General features: G+C 57.2%; 2 protein-coding genes across 3 annotated transcripts in view; both read left to right on the top strand.

Annotated features, from left to right (window-relative positions):
- Positions 1–9897, top strand: part of LOC124091172 (guanylate cyclase D-like) — a 46809-nt gene extending 36912 nt beyond the window's left edge. The window contains exon 21 of the mRNA XM_046442133.1: positions 9653–9897. Coding sequence (XP_046298089.1) covers positions 9653–9897 — 245 coding nt within the window. The remainder of the gene's footprint in view (positions 1–9652) is intronic.
- A 116-nt stretch (positions 9898–10013) lies between these two features.
- Lrrc32 (leucine rich repeat containing 32) lies at positions 10014–21177 on the top strand. 2 transcript variants are annotated; one of them, XM_046442026.2, is made up of 3 exons: positions 10014–10148; positions 14420–14510; positions 17284–21177. In XM_046442026.2, the coding sequence occupies exons 2-3, from the start codon at positions 14424–14426 to the stop codon at positions 19186–19188; spliced, it is 1992 nt and encodes a 663-aa protein (XP_046297982.1). In that variant the 5' UTR covers positions 10014–10148; positions 14420–14423; the 3' UTR covers positions 19189–21177. The 2 variants fall into 2 exon arrangements, with proteins under 2 accessions (XP_046297982.1, XP_046297983.1); XM_046442027.2 differs by lacking the exon at positions 10014–10148 and adding an exon at positions 10256–10966.
- The last annotated feature ends 1059 nt before the right edge of the window (positions 21178–22236 follow it).

The following is a 22236-nucleotide window of genomic DNA, read 5'->3' as shown; positions in this document are numbered from 1 at the left end:
TGATGACTGAAGGACAGGGAGAGGACAGCACATGTGTGTCCTGTTCCCACCCAAAAGGTGTGGCTCAAGTCAACATGTGTCCAAGGGTTTGTCCAACTGCCAGCCATTCACGTTTTTAGGCGATGTTCAGTGTGCTGTCCTGGGCACTGGATCCCCCTGGCCTACCACACCCTGTCCTGGGAGGCAGGTGAGACGGTCCCCATCTACAGACAGGAGAGCTGTCCTCTTCCACGATGCCTGGGACCTTCCTTCGAGCTCCAGGCCCAGCAGCATCTCTGATCTCTGGGTACTTCCCAGTGAGCCCCGGATCTCCCTATGCTCTGCCTGGTCACCTGGGGCAGACGGGGTGATGACCAATCCTCCAGCCGACCTTCGCATGACCCCTCTCCTCACCCCACAGCCACCCTGAGTTACAGCCAGCCCTGGACTCTGGTTCAGGCCTCATCAGCCGGGTCCTTCACAAGGGCACCCGCGCAGGCAGGTGTCCTGCAGCACAGGCCTCACGACACTCTGCTGCTCCACTCGGGCTCACTGCAGGGGCCGAGGTCCCTCACAGGAGCTCTGCCTCTGGCCCCCCCAGCCCTTCCCCTCCCTGCTCCACCTTGGCTCATCCTGTCCTCTAGTACTGCTCAGACCCCCAACCCCAACCCCGAGGCTATTTATCATACAAAGTAATTCTGTTAAGAGCTACGACCACCCCTCAAGACCTGGAAGCAGTGGCCAGGAGACTGCAACCTTCTCTGTCACCATGTGTCAGGCGCACGGTTCGAGGACCATCGTGAGATCCACTTTGCTCTTTCCCAGGGTTGTTACTATAAACAGGGCCTGGGGCAAGCTGTCTCTGTTCCCCCCATGTCCACCTTCAGCCCACACTCCCGGCTTTGATACAGCCCTTAAACCAGCGCACCAGAGAGAAATGGAGAGCTGTCTAAGACAGCGGCTGCTCACCCTGCAGTCAGCCTCTCGGTTGGGAGCCCAGAGCTCCCTCCCTCGTGGCCCCCTCCCCTTTCCCTGTCTTCTTCCCATCATCCTCTTTGTTTCCTACCTGGTGCTAGGGATTGAACCCAGGGCCACCCACATGCTAGGTGAGCTCTCCACCACGGAACTACACCCCAACCCGCACGCCCCAGGCACTCTTCTCTCCAAACTCCCCTGGGTCCCACCAACACGCAGCCTCAGCTTCCTGATTCACTGGTGGTTACCCCAAGAGCAGCTGTAGTATCATCAAAGGCTCAGGAACCCTTTAACGGGCTGATCCAGGTCTCCCAGGCCCTGGACAAGCTACCTTCAAGGCTCCCCTTGGGCAGCCCATGGGGGAGCTAAATTTCACTAAAAAAAAAGGAAACTAACAAGAATAATATCTCTGCAATTGAGCCCTCACTACGATCACACCAGGTAAGTATTGGTCTCCTCATTTTTTAGATGAAGCTCTTAAGACTCAGCCCAAGGTCATTCAGCAAGCCAGTGGCAGAAATGGACCTCGACTCCAAGCCCCACCAACTGCTCTACTCTGGCATCCTTAGGGGCCACGTGGGAAGAGGTGACACAGACAGTCACCCACTGCAGGGGGGGGGGACCCAGTCACAGAAATGGGTGAGTTATGGGGTGAGGTTCAGGGGAGTTAGGCCGGTGAGGAGAGGGTCCCAGGTGGAGCCAGGGCCAACAGCCAGGTGTCTGGGTCGCTGATGGAGGAGTTGAGAGGGCAGATGCCAGAGTGTTCTGGGGACAGAGGTCAAGGTCAGAGCCACAGTGTCAGGGGGACTATGGGAAAATGAAGAGCAGGGAAGCCCATGACCTGTGGTCATCCAGGGTCAGCCAGGGGAGGGGGCTTTCTCGCCTCTGCTGCCACAGTTCCTGCTCTGGATCCCGGACCCGTGGTCCACCAGCATGAGGAGCCCCTTCCAGCAGCGGGCTTGACTTTCTTGTTGTTGGCAAAGAACCCCACAAAAGAGATCCCACAGCCCCCGCCTCGGGCAGCCCTCGATGGAGGGAGAGGGGCAGGCAGAGGGGCACGGATTGGAAGAAAGAGGGAGAGTGGGAAGAAGGAGAAGGTTTGAGGGGAGAGGGAGTTTGGCAGAGGCGCGAACAGACTGGGAGAGGGCAGGACGGAGAGGGGGTGACGGAGGATGCCTGTGGGTGACACATAGGAGCAGGAAATGGGAACCGTGGCCCGTGCTTTGACTCCTGGTGCCATCAAAGGCTTTTAGGCAGGGGAGTCACCTGGTCAACGCTGTGTTTCAGAGAAAGTCCACGTGGCTGCCCGTGGAGGATGACTGGGTGGACACGTAAACAGGAAAGGGGGACTCTGGCCCGGGTGATGTCCTGGGGAGAGGGCGAGGAGGGAGAAATGTCGGGGCCAAGAGGAGCACCAGGAGCAGGCAGTACAGGTGCTAGGGAGGAGGGCGATTAGAGAAGGAGGGAGGGGCGGCTGCGGAAAATGTGGCCGTGGCCAGGGGAGGCTGACCACCCACAGCAGTGCTGCCCATGGAGGCCAGCCTCGAGACTGGTGGAATGAGGGGTCTGGATACCAGTGAAGGCAGAAGTGAGGAGAAGGCGATGCTTCACAGGTTAGGAAGGGACAGGCGGGTCAGGCAGTGGCTGGAGGGGACCAGGGAAGCCTGGAAGGGGGTTATGAACCGGAGCCTGTAGGTGACAGTGGGAGAACCTGCAGGAGTGGGGCTCAGGAGCTCCCAGGGGGCCCAGCAGGCAGCACAGCCCGGCCCCCAGAAGGCAGGCAGGTCCTGACAAGAGCAGGAGTAAGTTTGTCTTGGGGAATTGCATTCTGGCCTCCAACCCAGGTCCCCTGCCCCAGTGCACAGGGGAGCAAGGTGACTGGACAAGTCCATGGTCTGGAAGAGGCCGATAACCATTTCCAAGCTTCCAGAGCTGGAGAGGGTGCCTGGCAGAGCAGCTGGCTTTGTGGACACCCCTCAGGGGACGGGATCCAGAGCCCTGGGCCAGCCCCCGGCATCCCATCTGCATTCATCTTGGATTCCCAGAGGGGCCACGGCAGTCTCTGACTTATTTAGACCAAACGATGGCCTTTCCCCTCTCCCTTTTCACATCCCAGGATGTCAGCTGGAGTGAAAGCCACTGGACTCCTGTGTGGTCTGCTTCTGAGAAAATCCGAGTCACGTGCAATCCGAGCTGATAGCCGGGTTCCCAGGAGCACGAGCACCAGTGCGTGCAGATGCACCCTCGTGTCCAGACCACGGCTTTTCCCTGCTGTCTTGGGGTGTGGGCACTGGATTTGGGGAGCCTGCTCATCTTAAGGCCTTGCTATGTTGTGGGGTGTGCGCTGCGCGGGGTTCGTGTGTGGTGCATGTGGCCTGGTGTTCTTGCAGGCTTCGCAGATCCGCGGCACGCACCTTACATACATTTTGGTGCTTCCTGTGCGTATTTGTGAGCTGGACTCGTGCGGGGTGTGTGTCTCAGCATGTGTGACTATATGACTTTTGAGGGTGTCTCTAAAAGGCTTGGTGTCTGTGACGGTATGCGCCTGTGTGACATTTTTATGTGAGGTGATGCATGCCTGTGGTTCCCATGAGCTGTGGTCCCGCATCCTGTGTTATTTTGTAGGTACACATGGAGGCGGATAAGTGTGGGTTCCAGGCATGCTGTCTGTGGGGCGCGTGGGGCTCCCAGTAGCATATGGAGCGGTGTCATGGGGAGGGAGCAGAGTGTCCAGCAGAAGAGGGTCCACCCCACATTGTCTCCTCCTGGCTGGGTGACCTCGAGCTAGCTACTGCACATCTCAAGCCTCAGCTTCCCCTTGAAGGCAGCACTGCAGCGCCCAGGAAGGCCTCAGGGTCCCGAGGAGGAGGGCACCGTGAATAGGACAAGGTCATCAGTCTGCAGCTGAGAGCTGGGAGAGACTGGGTTCCACCCTCCCACCCATTTTGGGGGGCCTCCACTTCCCCCTGCAGAATGGGATGGCCACCCCCTTGCACTGCCCAGGAGAAGCTTCACAGACCATTCTAGGAGCTCCCCAAAGGAAATCAGACAGATAACTGAGGCTCTATGGGTGCCATCAGTAACCCACTAGGAACCCAAGCAGCTGTGCCATTGACACCCGAGTGCCATGGGGGGCAGGCACTGGTCACAAACAAGCTCACTCTTCAGAGTCATGCATCCTTGTCCCCACTGCACAGAGATGGGATGAGCTCAGAGAGGTGGGGAGACCAGCCCAAGAGCACACAGCAGAGTGGCACAGCAAGAACAGAGTCCCAGGTGGATCTCTTTCCAAAACTTAGGCTTCTCCCTTTCTCCACTCTGCCCTCCTCAGGCCCTCCTCACCCCACCTATGGTGGGAGGGGGAATACAGATCAACACCCAGAAATTTTAGATTATCTGCTCTTTTGGCTAATGGCTAATTAATGCTCTGTCAAGTGACAATGAATGGGTAGCCATCAGAGCCCCACTGCCTGGACCCATCTGCACTGGCTGTACAAGCTTAAGTTAATTACTGAACCTCTCTGGATTTCTTCATGTGTCATCTGCAAAATGGAGAATATAGTGTAATTGAGTGGAATTGAGTTCTGGCCTCCAACCCAGGTCCCCTGCCCCAGTGCACAGGGGAGCAAGGTGACTGGACATTCATAATAATATGAATGATAATAAAATCCGCCTCATTGGGTACAATAAGGATCGAATGAGCTGGAACGTGAAAGTTGCCGGGCCCAGCTGGTGAAATCACTCATGATAAGCAAATGCATAACCTGCTCACCTTTACCTTGTACTTCATTCCCTCATTTCTGCACCTCAGTGAGGGAGGGGCTACTATTACCCCATTTCATTAGCAAAGGTTGCCCCACTGTGAGCCCCCGGCCAGGGTTTGCACCAGCCTCCCCGCGGAGCCCCCCTGTTCCCTGGATATTGTGGTGATAGCATTCCTGGCCCAGCGCCTCTCGAAGGGTGGTCTGTGGACCGGCAGCCCTGGCACCACTGGAGTTTGCTAGAGATGCAGATTCTGGGCTCCACCTCCAACCTACAGAACCAGCCGGGGGTGGAGCCCAGCAGTCTATTTTAACAAGCCCTAGGGGATTCTGATACTTTCTCAAGTTTGAGAAGAACTGGACTTGGCCTCTGAAGAGGTTACCGTGTGAACTGGCAGTGCCCCATGCGAGGCATGCAGAAGGATCCAGTCTGGGGCAAGAGAATCAGACCTTCAGTTTACTGTGTGACCTTGGGTGACATCCTTACCCTTTCTGAGCCTAGAATCTGTCATCCTCCTTGGAGTGCAAGTAGCATTCTCTGAAACTTTGGAAGGTGACCATTATCTGTGAGGATCACCCAGGGGCATGAGAGCCACTCTCTGGACACTTTGCTAGGCCCTGGGGATTTGACCACTCTGAGGAAGACAGGAGCTCAGCCCAGTGAGGAACCCGAAACCCTGGTCTGCACCAAGGGAGAGGAGCTGCGGGAGTGGCTGGAGGCAGGATGTGCCCACCAGGGGACCTCTGCCGGGGCACAGCCCTCCCAGGCTTCACTGGAGTGGAGCTGACTTAGGTGCACTGAGCCTAAAGGGCCAGGGACCTGACATAGCTCCCCCCACAGCCCAGACCAGGCCTCCCAGGACTTCCGGTCATGGTTTCCCACTTTGGGGGGGCTTCCTTTGCCATCAGTTCCTTTCAGTCAACCATGGACTGTGGACTTTCCCATGAGGAAGATGGTACCAAGCGTCAGATTTACCCAGCCCTTTTGCCCTCCTCCTTCCCACGGCACCATGCCCGCCACCCCCTGAACTTGGCAGGATGACCACCTTCCTTTTACAGCTGAGGAAACACCCCAGGGAGAATGGCTCGGGCGGCACCTCCCTGGGGCAGGGCTGTCCTCAGGGCTGCCCGCCTCCCCTTGGCCTGTACCCTGTTCCCAGCGGTGCCCTCTTCAGGGACTCATGTGCTGGCAGCTGCCTGGCCCTGGGCGTGGCTCGGTGGCTGTCGGTAGCTTGGAGTTGGTGCTTTCTGGCCTCATGGACCACAACCCAAGCCCAGGCTGCAGAATCTGGCACCCTCAAAAACAGGATCCACCGGGGTGAACCTGCAGACGAGTAAAACCGGGGGGGGGGGGAAAGTGGTGAGGCTCAGAGAGACGAGCCCCCGGTTCCCAGCAGCCCCGGGGCAGAAGAAAGCTGTGGTTTCACGGTCCACGGCTCAGCACAAAGTCAGGCCGCGGAGATGCTTCTAATCCTGCCCTGCCTGGCTCACCCAGTCTCGAATTTTCTCACTGAACATCTCCCCGTCCTGGGGGGCCTTGGGGAGCCTCCAGAGCCCCCAGCCACAGTTACTCACCGATGGGACTCTGAGCCACAAGTCTCCTGCGTGGAGGCCAAGGGGGGCTCTGGGCCTCACCAGCACCTGCTCCCCTGCCTGGTGCACAGTGGCACGGTGAGGGGTGATCTGTGCCCCACGGAGAACAGCCACGCAAATTCTGGCCACGCACCAGGGCTGAGGCCGGTGGAGCCTGAGGACCCAGATGGGAGCACCTGCCGTGCCCTTCCCTGTCCACTGTGGGGGGTGGTCCCTCCTCTGTAAAAGGGGCCAGTGATGTCCTCGCCTGGTGGATGGCTGGCAGCAGGCTTGGTTCTGCTTCGTTGCTTTCACTGAAACACACCAGCCGTTCCTCAGAGTCACAGCGCCCCCAGTCCCTACGGCATCTGTTTCCCACGCACCCCGTGTTGGCGTTTGGCTCACAAAATCCTTGTAGCTGACACCCAGACACATTCGCTGCCTTCTCCCACTGTCCCTTCAGGAGGGGTTCACAAGGGATATGGCTTGAGCCCAGCTGCCTGTGGGCACAAAGGAGGGTGGGCAGGGGAAGAACTGGGGAACCCAGGGTTCTGCTCCAGAAGGCAGGGCTCAAATAAGGGCTGATGGGGAACTCCCTGACTCCCACGGGCCCACATGGGTGCTGGGCAGGGGCCCCGAGTGAGGACAAGTCACGTTTTTGCATTGAGATGTGGCCTAGGAAGTAAGAGACCCACCCAGGTTCAATTCCTGACTCCAAAACCGTGTGACTTGGGTGAGTTACTTAAATTCTGTGAACTTCAGTTTCCAGCCAATAATTGAGAATAAAGGCACCTAATTGGAAGACTACGGCTGTCTTTATTCTGATTTGCCACGTGAGAGGAAGGACTGGTCTGTAGTGAGTGACTGGCAAAAAGCAGAGAAAACTGAGTTGGGGTCCAGAGTGCCATAGTCTTTCCCACTCTAGTTCTATAAGGATAGCAAGGCTCAGAGAGGTTTAGCAACTTCTCTAAGGCCACACAGGATGTGTACATTGTTGTCTTTCTGGGCCACTAACTCCTACATAAGATCTTGAGGTTTCAACCTGATCTGCACAAAACGCTCCCAGTGAACCTTGAACCTGACTTGGTGCTTGAGAGGCACTGTCTCAGAATAATAGTCATGAGGATCCAGAAAAAGAAATGTCTCCTGTCTTCACTGACCAATACATGAGAGACTGCAAGAATTTCCACAGAAACATCAACACTGTGGAGTCTGAGCTGTGCATCCACACAGGCTGTCTAGGAGAACTCCCCAGAAGTTCTCCTAGAACCTGCGTGTGAGCAGGAGCTAAGAGTATTGTGTGGAAAGTTGGCCTCTGTGGCCTTTAACAGATCACTACGCTCCGCATGGTTGCCTGGCAAATCCCACCCCCTACCTCTTGCAGACTCAAGCTCAGCTTCCTGGATGTGGCCTTCAAGGCCTCTGGACTCAGTCATCCTCTGTGTTCGTGGCCGCTCCCATCTGGCCTGGGAGGTCCACAGAGTAGGCACAGACATCAGCAGCTCTCCCAGGCCCACCAGGGAAGGGGGATGATGTTTTCTGAGCAAATACAAGGCGAGGCCCCACCAGGCACTCAACGCATTCCACATGCCCTCCCATCAGGGCACGACCTCAGCGATAGAATTAGCCTTGCTCTGCAGATCAACACGCTGAGGTCAAAAGATCAAGCAATCTGCCAAAAGTCACACATAAAGTGACAGCTGAAGAAGGGAGGGGGTGAAGGAAGGGTGCCGAGGAGTTCCTAGTCTTTAGCCCCTGGTCCCAAGAGGCATCTGTAGTGGGTGGGCACGCGTGGATGCCCACACATCTCCAACTCTTGGGGAGCCCCATCCGGACAGAGTAAGGTGGAACCCGGTGAACCATCTAACCACAACCACAGCTTCTAGGGGTGCAAGGGGGCTGCTATCCCACCCTGCCCCCACCACCATGGCCCCAGCCCCACCCTGCTGCAGCTCTCCCCAAGCTTTGTAAGCACAGTGGTTTCTGCTCTACAGCAACCCAGGAAGGGCAAGGCAGGGCTCAGCTAGCCTGGGCCTGAGCGAAAGCTGCAGGTCGCAGAGAACTCAGGACTCCTGGATCTGCTCAAAGCACAGGGCAGCTGCAAAGCATTTTCCTTTCCCCCTTGAATAGAACCTGGAAAAGGAAGCCCTCAGGGTATAACAGAAGTATCAACCAAACACTGTAATAGATATCAGAGTAGTTACCGAACACCCCCTGGGCACAGGCCCTGACCTGGATTCCTTGTCCTTACATATGGCATCAACTCCAAGAAGTAGCTAATACCTTTCCTACTTTATATATAGAGAAACTGAGGTTCTGTTTGACCAGATAGGGGTTAGCACCAGAGAAAGACCAGGATGGACCAGCTGGACTCCTGTGGGCACAGATTAGCCCATGTGGGCTGGAGGTGGGTGGGGTGGGGCTGGAAGTGGGCGGGGTTGGATGCTCTTCTCCAGACTTGCTGGGTCCCTTCCTGCAACCTCCTAGGCATCTCCTCATGGCAGCTCTGGTTCCCTTCTCTGGGAAGCCTTCCCTGACCTCCGCAAGCCCTGGGGCCACTCCTGTCACAGCCTGTCTCTGTGGGTTCCCTCCATCTGCTCAGGTCTGTTTCCACAGTGGAGTGGATGAGCGAAGGAGAAGGCAGAAGCTCTGCATGCTTCAGAGAACCCAGCTTCTGAGTCCAATTTCAGCCGGTTTGCCACAAGCCCTTGGGTGGTGGGTCATTTTCAGGTCTGTAAAACCAGGCATCTGGCCCCACTTTCAGCCCTGGTGAGCATCAGGAAATAGAACCACTGAGAAAGAGGAATCTACCCTTGGAACCAGATCCTGGAGGGCAGGATCTCCCCCAAGGACCACCCACCTACGTACCTTCTCTTCCCGCCTCTTCCCAGCAGGGATTCCTGGTAGGGCTCAAGAGGGAGAGATTTGGGGAAGATTTGCTCCAACCACAGAAGTAAAAGAATACTGTCACCTCGCTTTGGGACAGCACTTATAGAAACCCTGACAACATGCAAACTATCCTGGACATAGCTTTGTGGGCAGATTGGGCTCACACCCCTGCCTCTTATAAACAGTGTGACTTGGGATATGCCATATAACCTTCCCGAGCCTCAAGTTCCCCAACCATAAATGGGGACCTAACTAGTCTCAGCCAATTTGGGGGGCTGATTTTTACTTATATTAATTGCCCCCGACGCCAATCTCAGTTTCTCATCTGAAAACCAGGGACTGACAGTCCGGGAGATGATGCAGGATGGCCGTGGTGTGGGGGAACCCCCTCTGCCGCCGCCCCAGGGCCAATGAAGGGTCATTTCCTTCCGCGTTCAGCTGCCGTCAGTCACCTCTCCCGTCCGCCCCAGCTTAAGTGCGGCGGCGCCGGATTTCCTCGGTGGACCCGCGGCTCCTGGCGCCCCCGCCGGTCCGAACCCCGCGCGCCTCGGGCGGCGATCGGCACGTGCAGCTGCCCCTGCGCGCAGCTCCCACCGCGCTTCCTTCCAGACCCTCCTCTCTCCGGACTCAGCCGGACCCTTCTCTTCCCGCCCCTTCCCAGCCGGGATTCCTGCGTAAAGAAGATGCTTCACCCCACCCCCGCACCACCGGTTCCCCGTAACCCGCGTCCCAGGGGCCGCCTCTTCGAGCGCTAGGACCTCGCGCGGCCGAGGGGCCGAGGGGGCGTGGCGGGCGCGAGAGGTATTTAAATGGCCAGCGCCGCCCCCTCGCGGCCGGCTCCCGTGGGGCGCAGGAGCGGCCGTGCCTCCTCGGGCCGAGACCCCGGGGTCTGGCGCGGGTGGGACCTGGGGCAGAGTTACGCAAAATGTGCCGAGGCTGCCCGGGAGAGGAGCGGCGGCCGCGCTGAGCCAGGTAGGAGCGCCCCGCGGGCGAGGCCGGGTCCCGGGGAGCCGTGGTCCCACGCCCCTCGAGGGCACGGGCGCCGACCCGGCTGCGGCCGGCCCATGGGGTGCCCCACGCCCCTCCCGCCGCCCGCACTGCGCGCGTGGGGCTGGGGTTGATCCTTCCTCCGTCCCCGAGAAATCTCCAAGGCGCCTGCCTGTCTCAGCGGATCTTACCTGCAGAGGGGTGAGGCCGGCATTCCCATTTGACAGCTTGGAAAACTGTGGCGGACAGCCCGGAACTTGTCCAGGAAACCCAGCTAGTGGAGGGACCATCAGGATTTGAATTCAGGTCTCCCGCCCTCCGCTCCAGGCCGGGTGTGGGCTTCCCATCCCACCGCGCTGGAGAGCCTGCTCATCTCTCTGAAAGGGGCGCCCACTGTCCTCCCAGGGGCTTGAGCCAGCCTTCTTTATGGGGGTGAGATGTGAAGACCCCCCACCCCCACCCCTGGCTGCCTGAGATTCCGCCATCACAGCCGCATTCCTTTGGGTTAAGGTCTAATTCCCCCGTGGGATGCACATGTCTCCAGAACAGGGCTTGCCCTCGGTGATTCACTGCTCGCTGTGAACCTCCGCAGCAGCTCTCCCAGGACCCTCTCTGCCTGTCAGAGGGAGGCCGAGAGCTGTTGAGAGAGCACCTGAGGCGCCTGAACTGTGAGCCGGCTGCTTCCGTGCCTGAGCCTGGGTTCCTTGGCTGGGTTATGGAGGGAGATCTTGCTTGATGTAATGGAAACAGTTGTTTGGGGATTCTGATCCTGATTCTGCTATTTGCTGCCTGTGTGACTTTGAGTAAGTGACCTCTCTGAGCCTCATTTTCCTTGTGGGCAAAAAATGGGGACGGTTCTCTAGGCGGCAGTGGGCCCAGCACTGTTGGAGAAGAAAGCACTCACGCCGTTCTGTGCCTCAGTTTTCTGGTCTGTAAAATGGGAATTATAATAATTGCCTCTTCGGGTGGTTTTTAGAATTAAATAAGTGATATTAGGTCAAGTGCTTAGAAGAGTATCTAACATCTTTGCTTAGTGGGGGTGGACTTTTGATTGTAGGCGTTGTTCCTTACCCCCATTTCTCTCTCTCTCTCTCTCTCTCTCTCTCTCTCTCTCTCTCTCTCTTTCTCTCTCTCCTTTAGCACTTCTCTTAGAGTCCTGCCGTGTCTGCTGCCTTCTCCTGCCTGGCCACTTGTTTGCAGGCCTGGGGCCTCTTTCTTCAATACCCTTGATCTGGGATGCTTGGCCTTTACACCTCCTGGGAAGGACACTTAAGTGTCCCAGGCAGCTCTATAGCCGTCTCCACCACATCGTCACAATGGCTGTAGGGGTAGCAGCAGAATGGAAACTAGACTACTTGCCCTGTAGATGGGACCCTGAAGCCTGGAGAGGTTAAGGGACCTGCTGTTGGGAGTGAGGCTGGTGAGCAGTGGAGTTTGGATGTGAGACTGGGTCTAAGTGACATCCATCCTCCCTTGTGTGAGGGAGAGGAGGCCTTGAATGCTACTACGCATTGTGTCTTGGCCACTGCTGAGGAGGGCCCAGGGCTGAGCGCCCTCTTCCCATCAGAGTTCCCATGTGCTGCAGTGACCTTGCCTTCTGAATGCGCAGGTGCCCACACTGGTGTGGGTGGGGTGGGATTTGATAGAGGAGAGGGAAATAAGGGCCCCTTTGGCATCTCTACCTTCAAGCTCAGAACTAAACCTCACCTGGCACTCCCCACCCCCTTGTGATTCCCCCATTCTTCCGTTTTGTTCATGGGATATTTAGTGAGCACCTACTTAGTAGGTTTCAGTTCCCCCAGAATAAGAAATTCTCAGAAAATAAGAGATGTAAGGAAAATAGTAAAACGCCTGAGGAGCTGGGGGAAGAGCATTCCAGGCAGAGAGAGCAGCAAGGGCAAAGGCCCCTGGAGGCGCTGGGAGAAAGCTGGCACTGAGAGGGGAGGGAGGAATAGCTGGAGATCAGGAGACTCGCGTAGCCTGGGTTTAGTGGAAATTTTCAAAGCAGTCAATCACGACTTGATCTAGGGTTTACCTCTGCACTCTGGCTGCTCGAGCAGGACCGATCCCAAGAGGTGCGGGTAGAAGCATGGAAACAAATACCCGGGTTGGCTGTTGCCGTGGTCAAGGCCCAGGGTCGCAGTGGCACCTGTCTGTGGCAGTGATGGAGGAAGGAGGTGGCCCATGTGGGCTCTGTTTTCAGGGAGGACAGCAGAATGCAGTGGTGGGGGAGGGAGTGCAGCAGGGAGGTGAAGGAGAGCCAAGGGGGACTGAGGTCACCAGCATCCCTCTGTTGCCCAGATGCCCCTCTGCCTTGGGGCACTTCCTAGAGGGGTGGGGAGCAGACCCTGGGGTGCTCGCTGCTGGCTCCCTGCAGCTCCCGGCCTGGAGCACAGGAGAGAGGAGGACCGTAGCCCAGACTTGGGGACCCAAAGAAGGCTTCTCTAGGAGGCCATGGGAGGAGGAGGAGGAGGAAGAACCAGAAGTGAAGAGCACATTGGGGGGTGGGGGGTGAAGTCTGGAGCCCTGGGAAAGTGCTCAGGGAAGGAAGGATACGGGGCGTCTAGGACCCGGAGTGGGAGAGGAGAGCTGGCCGGGAGTGACGGTCCCCAGAGCCCCGAAGGCCTCCCAGGGGCTTTCTGAGCCCGCTGTGTGGCAGACTCGGTGGTGGACACTTTTTAACAACAGAATGAAATTTCCAGGGCAACCTGCAGTGCACGTGAGAGCGCCACTGTGGGGGGGGTCTGTGGCCTGAGGAAACCAAGGAAGGGGTTGAAAGATGTCACCCTGGCCCCTAGTGATCCAGCAAGAAAGAACCTCAGCGCAGCCATCTTTGTTTAAAACTCATCACCAGTGGGTTCTGACAGAGATAAGCCCTCGAAGGCCCTTTCCCTGCAAAGCCTCCTCAGAATCCCAGTGCAGCACTCATTGGTCAAGCACCCCCGGTGGGAGACTTTTGGTGCAGAGGTTTAGGGCATAGACCCAGGAGCCAGATTTTGCCTGAACCTGCCATTTAGCAGGTTTGGTGACCCTGGATTTGTGAGTTAACCTGAGCTTTAGTTTATCCTTACATAAAATGAGAATGGTAATAATGGAACCAAATCATTGAATTTTGGGGGGGACTAAATGAATTACCAATTGTAAAGTATTGAGAAGAGTGCATAAGTGGCATAAAGGCTAAGTGGCACTTTCTTGGAATATATCTCATTTGATCCTCAACAAAACTTGGCAGGGCTGTCATTAGCCTCAGAAAAGAAAACAAACTCAAGAGAGGTAAAGTGACTTATGGAAAGTCACACAGCAGTTAGTAGAGGCATGAGAGAGCAGTGGGTGCCTCTGAGCCCAGGGTTCTAGGAGGGCTGTAGACGTCCTTCTGTGTTAACACTCTCTGTTCCCATTACGTTCCCTTGTATGCTCGGTTTTGTCCCAACACAGAGCCAGCTATGAGGAAGCAGTCAGTAAAGGTGTGACTCAATGAACAAGCTCGTCAGGTCAGCCGGTCGATCTGTGTCTCCCCAACACTTGGCTCAGGTCCTCGGGAGGGAGCTGTGGGATTCCACCCTGCTGGGGGCCTTTGGGTGCCCTCAGTCCCATCCCAGGTTGATGGAGGGGAGGGCAGTCCCAGCAGGCCTATCGCCCTGCACAGCCAGTGGTGGCCTCAGTGAAAGTGGGGCCTGGCGGCCTGCTCCTGGGGAAGTGTGCAGGGATAGTGCCGGGCAGGGCAGGCCCCCTGCGGGGCTTCCTGTTGAGGCCTGAGCCCAGTCCAGGAACAATGGCAGGGGCTCCAGAACCAGAGAATCAAAGAGCAAGAGCAAAATAAAGCAGGGGGGTGGCGGGGAGTGGGGTAGGGGGCGGGGGGGGGGAGGAATTCTGCTGGGGGGCCTGAGGCTGGAATGGGGGTGCCTGCTTATGGCCTGGGTAGAAACCAAGTCAGAGGCCTCTACCCCCAGCCCTAGCCCAGGGCAGCCTCTGAGGTCCCTCTGTGTCCTGTGCATCCCCTCCAGGTTGTCTCCCACCAGGTAGGGACCTTTGAAAATCCAAATCAGACCTGGTCACCCCCTGCTTTAAAATTCTTGCCTCCCCCAGGTCGTGGCCCACCTGGCCTGTCCCCCCCGGGCCTTTGCGCAACTGTGTCTTATCTGCTGCCGGCCCTGTCCACGGCACCTTTTTGTAGGCGAGGACAGGTAGGAGGTGGGGCTTGCAGGGGAAGAGCCCGTGGTCTCACAGTGTGGCCCTTTCCTCCCCGCCCTCCACAGAGTCATGAGCCACCAGATCCTGCTGCTCCTGGCTGTGCTGACCCAAGGCCTGGCTACCTCCCAGCACCGAGACAAGCTGCCCTGTAAGATGGTAAGATGCTCTGCCAGGCAGGGCGAGGGCCACCACACCCCACCCTTGCCCTAGGGTGACCTGCTGCCCCAGCCCCAGCAGCTGGATATAAGGGAAGTCAGGAGAGGAAAGGGGCTTACCTTGCATTCAATGAGCACTCACTAGAATGTTTTAATACTGGCTTACTCAGCGATCCTGCCAGGTAAGCCCCCTTATTTCCATTTAACAGAGGTGGAAACCCAGCTTGGAGAAGTTAGGTGACTTGTCCAAGATCATTCAGGAAGGAACAGTGGGGCCAGTATCAGACTCTAGTCCTTACTGTCCCTGCAGGCCAGTAGCCCAGCTGGGGAATCCAGAATATGAATATGTGTAGGGAAGGTGGGATGGGCCAGCTGGAAGGGGCTTCTCAGTACTGGTCCCTTCTGGGACCAATCCCTCCCCCTATCTGGCCTCCTTGACTGACTGCTGAAATGCCACTCAGAGCTCAGAACTGCTGGGTCAAGTGCTGCCTCCTCCAGGAAGCCTCCCCGGCTAACCTAGTCTGGTTGCTCTCTCTTTTGGCTTCCTGCCAGCCCCAAGCTTTCCTCCATCTCAATATTGAGCATCTTGAGCATGTGGGGTGGTCCAGGGAGGGTCTGAGCCTGTCTTATCTGCCAGACTAATAACTTCTCTAGGGCAGGGACCAGGTTTGATTCCTTTCTCCTGCTCTAAGCCAGGGAGACTAGCCCTGTGACCCTGCAGGGTGCAGGGAAAAGAGACTACCTAGGTCCACCTGTAAGGCAGGGCAGTTGCTGAAGTCAGTGGCAGAGCCTGGGTTGGAGAAGGGACAGCCTTCCAGTAGCTCCACCTGGACACAGAATGGGCCACTGCTTCAGGGACCAGAAGGGCTGGTGGCAGCACCTGCCAGTCTTCTGTGAAGCCACCGTTCTTCTTGCCCCTGGGTCATTCTGAGATTTTTTTTTGAACTCAGGGGCATCAGGGCACTTAATCACTGAGCCACATCCTTAGTGCTTTAATTTTTTTTTAATGTTAGAGATAGGGTCTTGCAAAGTTGCTTAGGAGGGTGGGCTGTCCTCTTTCTGCTCTGCTGGCCTCCACCTCTAACCTGAGAATACAGATCATCCCTTTTCTTTCCCAGCTGAGAGGTGACCGACTTGGTGTCAGTCACAGTTATCTGTGACTCTTGTTCATTACAGAAATATCCTAAGTTCTTTCTGTGGGTAAGGTTCTGGCATCCATATCAATTACACCAGGCCCTCTTTGCTCTGAGTTCACTGACAGCAAATCCTCACACAAAAGGTCGCGGTTCAGTGGGGCAAAGCCACTATATGGTGCAGTCATGGAAGGCTCCCTAGCGGAGGAGAGGCTGGAGCCCAGTGTGAAGAATTCACCATGGATCTGGTCAAGGATGGCACGACCAGCTCAGGGGAGGCCCAGAAGTGGGCAGGGGAGGGTGTGACCAGGCATGTGGGCTGGACTGGGCTGAGGGAGGAGGTGAGGGGACAGGTTAGTAGTGGCCACAGACAGCCTTGAATGCCTTGCTGAGGATCCTGGACTCCCCCTGGAGGACCAGAGTTTCTGAGTGGAGTCTTGGAGCAGTGTTTTGGCAGGAAGTAGGTCCCAAAGGGTCAGTGGAGACAGAGACGCTGGGGCAGAAGCAGGCCTGAGCCGGGTGGTGGTGGAAGGCAGACCGTTTGCTGGCAAAGGCTGGGTTTCCTGGGGGTCTGCAAGACACCAAAAAGGAAAAAGACCCGTGTTTGCACAGGATTCTGGGCCCAGAAGGTACAGGAGTGGGGCCTTTGGTTGTAAAACGGCCTGGGTTAAATGGCAGCTCCCTCCTCACCACCTGGGGGATCCTGATTTCTCCTTGGCCCTCTCTGGGCCTGGATTTCTATCAGTAAGGGTGATGGTAACAGATCACCCCGTGCTATTCTGAGGATCTATGAGACCTCAGGCCCAAAAGTGCAATGTCAAATGCTGAGAGGTGGCTGGGGAGGGATGAGGAACTTTGGATAAGAAACCAGAGTGGCACTGTGACGTGATGGAGGTCACAGAGCAACATTGCAGTCCTATCACCAAAGAATGTTGTTTGGTACCCCGGCCACCATTTGCCCCGTTCCCTCTCCCTACCTTACCTCAGAGCCTGCCGCTGCACCAGGCCATGGGAAGCAAGGCACTTAATGGGGTGGGGGCAGGTGACAGCTGCAGAAAGGAGGTCACATCTGGGAGCTCCATGGAACCTGAGCCTGAATGAGATCTGAGGGTGGAAAGCAAAATAAAAACCGAGGAGAGGAGGACACACTGCAGGTTGGAAGCCTCTTTTCCAACATAGCTTCCGGTCTAGCACTGGGAATTTAACCCTCTGGGCTGTAGAGGGGACCCAGGATATGGAACCAGGAAGCCTGGTCCCCCATTGGCCCTGCTGCTCATTGGCTCTAGGTCGCACTGAGTGATGACCTGGCCTAGCTTCCTGTGAAATGGAGTAATAATAATCGGTACCTTGCTGCCCTCAGCTCACTTGTCCTCACGTCTTTCATCTCTCTATCCATCTGCCCATCCGACTTCTCTAGTCCCTCCCTTCTGCTCAACACTGTGCAGGTGTCAGAGACAGGGCAGGGAGCACAGGGGGGTCATCGGACATTAGGCTGGGTGAGGACAGTCTAGCATCTTGGGAGTCCCTGGGAGAGCTGACCCAAGCCTGGGTGGGGGACATGTGTGTCTTGTAGCTTGTCTGCTTCCACCTGCTACTGCACCCGTTAATGCCAGCTGCTCTCCTCGCCATCACCCTCCTCAGGTGGAGAAGGAGGCCTTGTGCCAGGGCCTTGGCCTGCTCCAGGTCCCCTCATTGCTCCCGTTGGACATCGAGGCCCTTGACCTCTCTGGAAACCAGCTGCAGGACATCGTGGCCTTGCCCCTGGGCTTCTACACAGCACTCCGTCACCTGGACCTGAGTGTCAACGAGATCAGCTTCCTCCCTCCTGGAGTCTTCCAGGCCCTGCCCCACCTGGAGCACCTCAATCTGGCCCACAACCGCCTGGCGGTGGGCACTGCGCTGAACGCCAGTGGTCTGGGCACCCTGCTGCACGTGACCTCCCTGGACCTGTCTGGAAACAGCCTGTACAGTGGCCTGGTGGAGCGGCTCCTGGGCGAGGCACCCAGCCTGCGCTCGCTCTCCCTGGCCGAGAACAGCCTGACGCGCCTGGGTCGCCGCACCTTCTGGGGCCTGCCTGCGCTGGAGCGCCTTGACCTGCACAGTAACGTGCTGATGGACATCGAGGACGGGGCTTTTGAGGCCCTGCCCCGCCTGGCCCACCTCAATCTCTCCAGGAATTCCCTCACCTGCATCTCTGACTTTAGCCTCCGGCAGCTGCGGGTGCTTGACCTGAGCTGCAACAGCATTGAGGCCTTCCAGACAGCCCCCGAGCCCCCGGCCGAGTACCAGCTGGCCTGGCTCGACCTGCGGGAGAACAAGCTGCTGCACTTCCCCGACCTGGCCGCGCTCCCGCATCTCATCTACCTGAACGTGTCCAACAACCTTATCCGGCTCCCCTCTGGGCTGCCCCAGGGCAGCGAGGGCCTCCACGCGCCTTCGGAGGGCTGGTCAGCCCTGCCCCTCTCCAACCCTAGCTGGAACACCAGCACTTACCCACTCTCCCAGCTCTTGAACCTGGACTTGAGCTACAATGAGATTGAGCTCATCCCGGACAGCTTCCTGGGGCGCCTGACCTCTCTGCGTTTTCTGAACCTCAGCCGGAACTGCCTGCAGGCCTTTAAGGCCCCGCATGCGGGCTCCCTGCCCTGCCTGGTGCTCCTGGACTTAAGCCACAATGCGCTCCAGGTGCTGGAGCTGGGTGCCAGAGCTCTGGGGTCCCTACGGACGCTGCTCCTCCAGGACAATGCCCTGCAGGACCTGCCACCACACACCTTTGCCAGCTTGGCCAGCCTGCAGAGGCTCAACCTGCAGGGGAACCGGGTGAATCCCTGCGGGGGCGCAGCTGAGCCCAATCCCCCAGGCTGCGTGGCCTTCTCTGGCATCCCCACCCTCCGCGTTCTGAACATGGTAGATAACGAGATGGAGATGCTCAGGGCAGGGGCCTTCCTCCACACCCCGCTTACTGAGCTGGACCTTTCTGCCAACCCTGGGCTGGATGTGGCCACAGGAGCCTTGGCTGGCCTGGAGGCCTCCTTGGAGGTCCTAGAGCTGCAGGGCAACGGGCTGACTGTCCTGCAGGTGGACCTGCCCTGCTTCAGCTGCCTCAAGAGGCTCAATCTTGCTGAGAACCACCTCAGCCACCTGCCTGCCTGGACGCAGGCGGTGTCCTTGGAGGTGCTGGACCTACGGAACAACAGCTTCAGCCTCCTGCCAGGGAGCGCCATGGGGGGCCTGGAGACCAGCCTCCGGCGCCTCTACCTGCAGGGGAATCCGCTCAGCTGCTGTGGCAATGGCTGGCTGGCGGCCCAGCTGCACCAGGGCCGAGTGGATGTGGACGCCACACAGGACCTGATCTGCCGCTTTGGCTCCCAGGCAGAGGTGTCCCTGAGCCACGTGCGTCCTGAGGACTGTGAAAAGGGCGGGCTCAAGAATGTCAACCTCATCATCATCCTCACCTTCGCACTGGTCTCCACCATCATTCTCACCACGCTGGCCACCTGCTGTTGTGTCCGCCGGCAGAAATTCAACCAACAGTACAAAGCCTAAGGGAGCCAGGGGACCCTTCCAGGTCAGTGCAGGAGCTGGAGGCACAGAGCAGAGTGGGGACTGATACACCGTGAGCCGGTGTCCCAGAACCCTGGTCTCGAGCTCCCAGCCTAGGGCTCCTTTCTATGCGTCCTTCTGCATGGGAAGGTGACCCACTTCCCAGGCTGCTCAAGTGGTCCAGCTGTGGAAACTGCAGCTGGGCAGTTTCAGGGACAGCAGAGAATAATGTTGACCCAGGATCAGCAAGTCCTCCCCGAGCATCTGTTTTGGGCCACACCCTGCTCTTGGGGACTGGGGATGCAGTAAGTTGAATGAAACACATGCAGCACTCTGAGGAGGAGAGGTCGTCACAGAGCTGGGCAGAGGATGGGGTTCAAGGTGGGGAAGCCCAGGGCTTCGAGGCTCTGCAACCCCAGCCAATCCCAGGTGGAGAGTCCTGCCCCTGCCATACCAGGGCAAGGGGGCCACAAGCTCAGGAGGATTGGTCTGAAATGTTTCCAAGTGGACTGTTTTGTCACATATTCTGATAATGACTTCCAGCCTCTCTGGAAAATGAGGAACTTGTGACCAGAAGAGAGAACTGGAGCCTCATGAGGGTGTCTGGGACCTAGTTAGGCAAGCTGCAGCAGCCCCAGAGTCTTGTTAAGAGGTGGTCTTCTGGGCTGAGGCCAGGATGTCCCATAGGTCCTTCCCACCCTGGCATTCTCCTGCTGCACACATTGACCCCGATCTTGCCTGAATCCCCCACCCCCTGCCCAGGCCCCTTCTCCATCCCAGCCCCATCCTGGCTGCCGAGCCGAGTTCAAGCCTTAGCTCTCTGGTTCTGTTTTGCACACAGCTTGCCACCTGTAGATGCAGACCCCAGCCTCACCGTCTCCCTCTGTGTGACAACTCCCAGAGTCTGGTATTTTATCCTCATTTTACAAAAGGGGAGACAACTCTCCCAAAGTCTCCCTCCCGGGTCCCGCAACTAAGAAATGCTGTAGTTGAAATTCAAACCCACATCCTCTGTTTCCAGGCCTGAGTGGCTCCGTGTTGCCTGAACAGAGCCTGAGTATCCTGTGCTGTGTGGGCCCTTTCCTCCTCTCTCCCACCAGGCAGGAGAAAGGCAGGCAGCTACAGGCCCTGTGCTTCTCCTCTGCCTCAGTTTCCCTTATTCTCTCCTTTGCAGACTGATGTGGCTTCTCCTTTTCCTGTTTTTGCTCCTATGTTTTCTTATTCCCTCTCCCTCTGTTGAGCACAGCCTGGATTTTGAGATCATGGAGTCTAACCTCCTCATAGCTGCACAAGTCAATGACACAGCCTGCAAAAAAGAAAATGTGGCTCAGTGGTAGAAGGCTTGCCTAGCGTGCACAAGGCTTTGAGTTCAACCTCGAGCACTGCCAAAATTCGGGGTTGGACCTGTGTGGTGTCCTTCTCTCTCATCTGTCACATCACAAGATAATGCCAGTTCCAAACTTACTTTCTGTTCCTCATCATGCAAAGATTCCCACCCCTTGCCAGGAAAATAGGTAGAAAGGCTCAACTTAGATAAATACCTGTTGCTCATACCATGGAGTCATGAGCTGTCTGGGAAGGAGGAGAGCGCTGGGACCAGCCAGAGTCATCTTTCCTGTGCTTGGTCCGTGGTCTGACCCATGATGGACACGTATGAATGTATGAGAAGATCAGAATGCTATTCTCTGCACTCTTTTACAGATGAGGTAACCAAGGCCAATGGGCAGATCCAGGGCTGGACCCTTGCTTGAAGCCCTGGTGGTATGAGGGGCAGCCAGGTGCACAAAGTCCTGGCTGGGACCATGACCACAGGTGCTACTGCACATGACACTCTTCTCAGGCCTAGAGGCCACGGCATTGGCCCCTGGGCCTGATCTTTGAAAACACTACACCATGCTGCTGTCACCTCCCAGAAGCCAGGCCACGGCCCAGGCCCTGGGACCAGCTCTTTGTATAACCACATGAATGTATTAAAATATGACTTTGGGGAAACGTGTGGCCTGCAGCCTCCTTTTTGCCGTGGGCAATTCACATCAGTGTGTGCACTTGAACCCTGACCTCCGGACTTCCCTTCTAGTCTTTCAATCCTCATGGCATGTCTCTTGGGGTACATGAAGGCTCAGGGCCATCACCACCCTGGACTCTGGGGCCTCAGCTCCCTTTATGATCCCGTTACACCTCTGTCCTCTCACCCAACACAACCCTTCTCTCTACCCCAACACTGAGAAACCGGTGACAGATTTGTTCTCTTCCTTCTGCAGCCATGTGTCCCCTCCCTACCCCATCTCAGGAGGTCTCAAGTCTTGCTCATCAGACAAAGACCATCACATCCCCACCTCGGCCACCGCCACTCCCATTCCCAGCCCACCCCCCTTGCCCTGGCTCAGGCCTCTGGGGTCTTCTTTGCCAACACGGTGTACCTTTCGGACCCTATCTATCTCCTGGACCCCTTCCCCATCCTGACCCCACCCTTGACATCTGAGACCCAACACTCAAAAGTTGTCCCCTCCCTCTTAGGCCACTGCTTTCATCCCCTCTATGTGTGCATCTTCCATGAGCCATCTCTAAATGATGACACCAGGACACCATCCCCGCTGTAGCCACCCCATTGCTTCAATGCCCACGTCTCTGCCTCCAGCCTCACCTGTCCTGGACATTTGACCCTTTGTCCCCAGCCAGAGGTCTCCCAGGGTCTGGAGAATTCAGTTAGTGAGCAACTGGGCTGCAGATCCAGCTTGAACTTGGAAGAGCATCCCTGGGTCCTGACCAGGATTGGAGCTGAGGAGGGGCAGAAGCCACTGGGGAGGCCAAGTCTGTGGGGCAGGGGATGATCCCCCTCCCCCAGCCCTTCAATCTCCCATTCCACAGCCCTTGGAGCTGTCCTCTGGGACCACCTGCCACTCAGCAGCCTGACACCCAGGCACCGCTCCTCTGCAGGAGCCACGCTTCTTCCCCTACCTGCCCCCACCCCATCAAGCCCACCTCAGTGATGCTTCTCTGTCCCCACCCAAGCACCCTGGTCTCCCCCTGGGGCCTGCTGCCACTTGGGCC

Source organism: Marmota monax, unplaced genomic scaffold (assembly GCF_021218885.2).
Source record: "Marmota monax isolate L192 unplaced genomic scaffold, Marmota_monax_Labrador192_F-V1.1 WCK01_AAM20220418_F8-fsc00068, whole genome shotgun sequence".
Classification (NCBI taxonomy): domain Eukaryota; kingdom Metazoa; phylum Chordata; class Mammalia; order Rodentia; family Sciuridae; genus Marmota; species Marmota monax.
The sequence above is the reverse complement of the archived record's forward strand: the minus strand, read 5'-3'. Positions and strand labels throughout refer to the sequence as shown.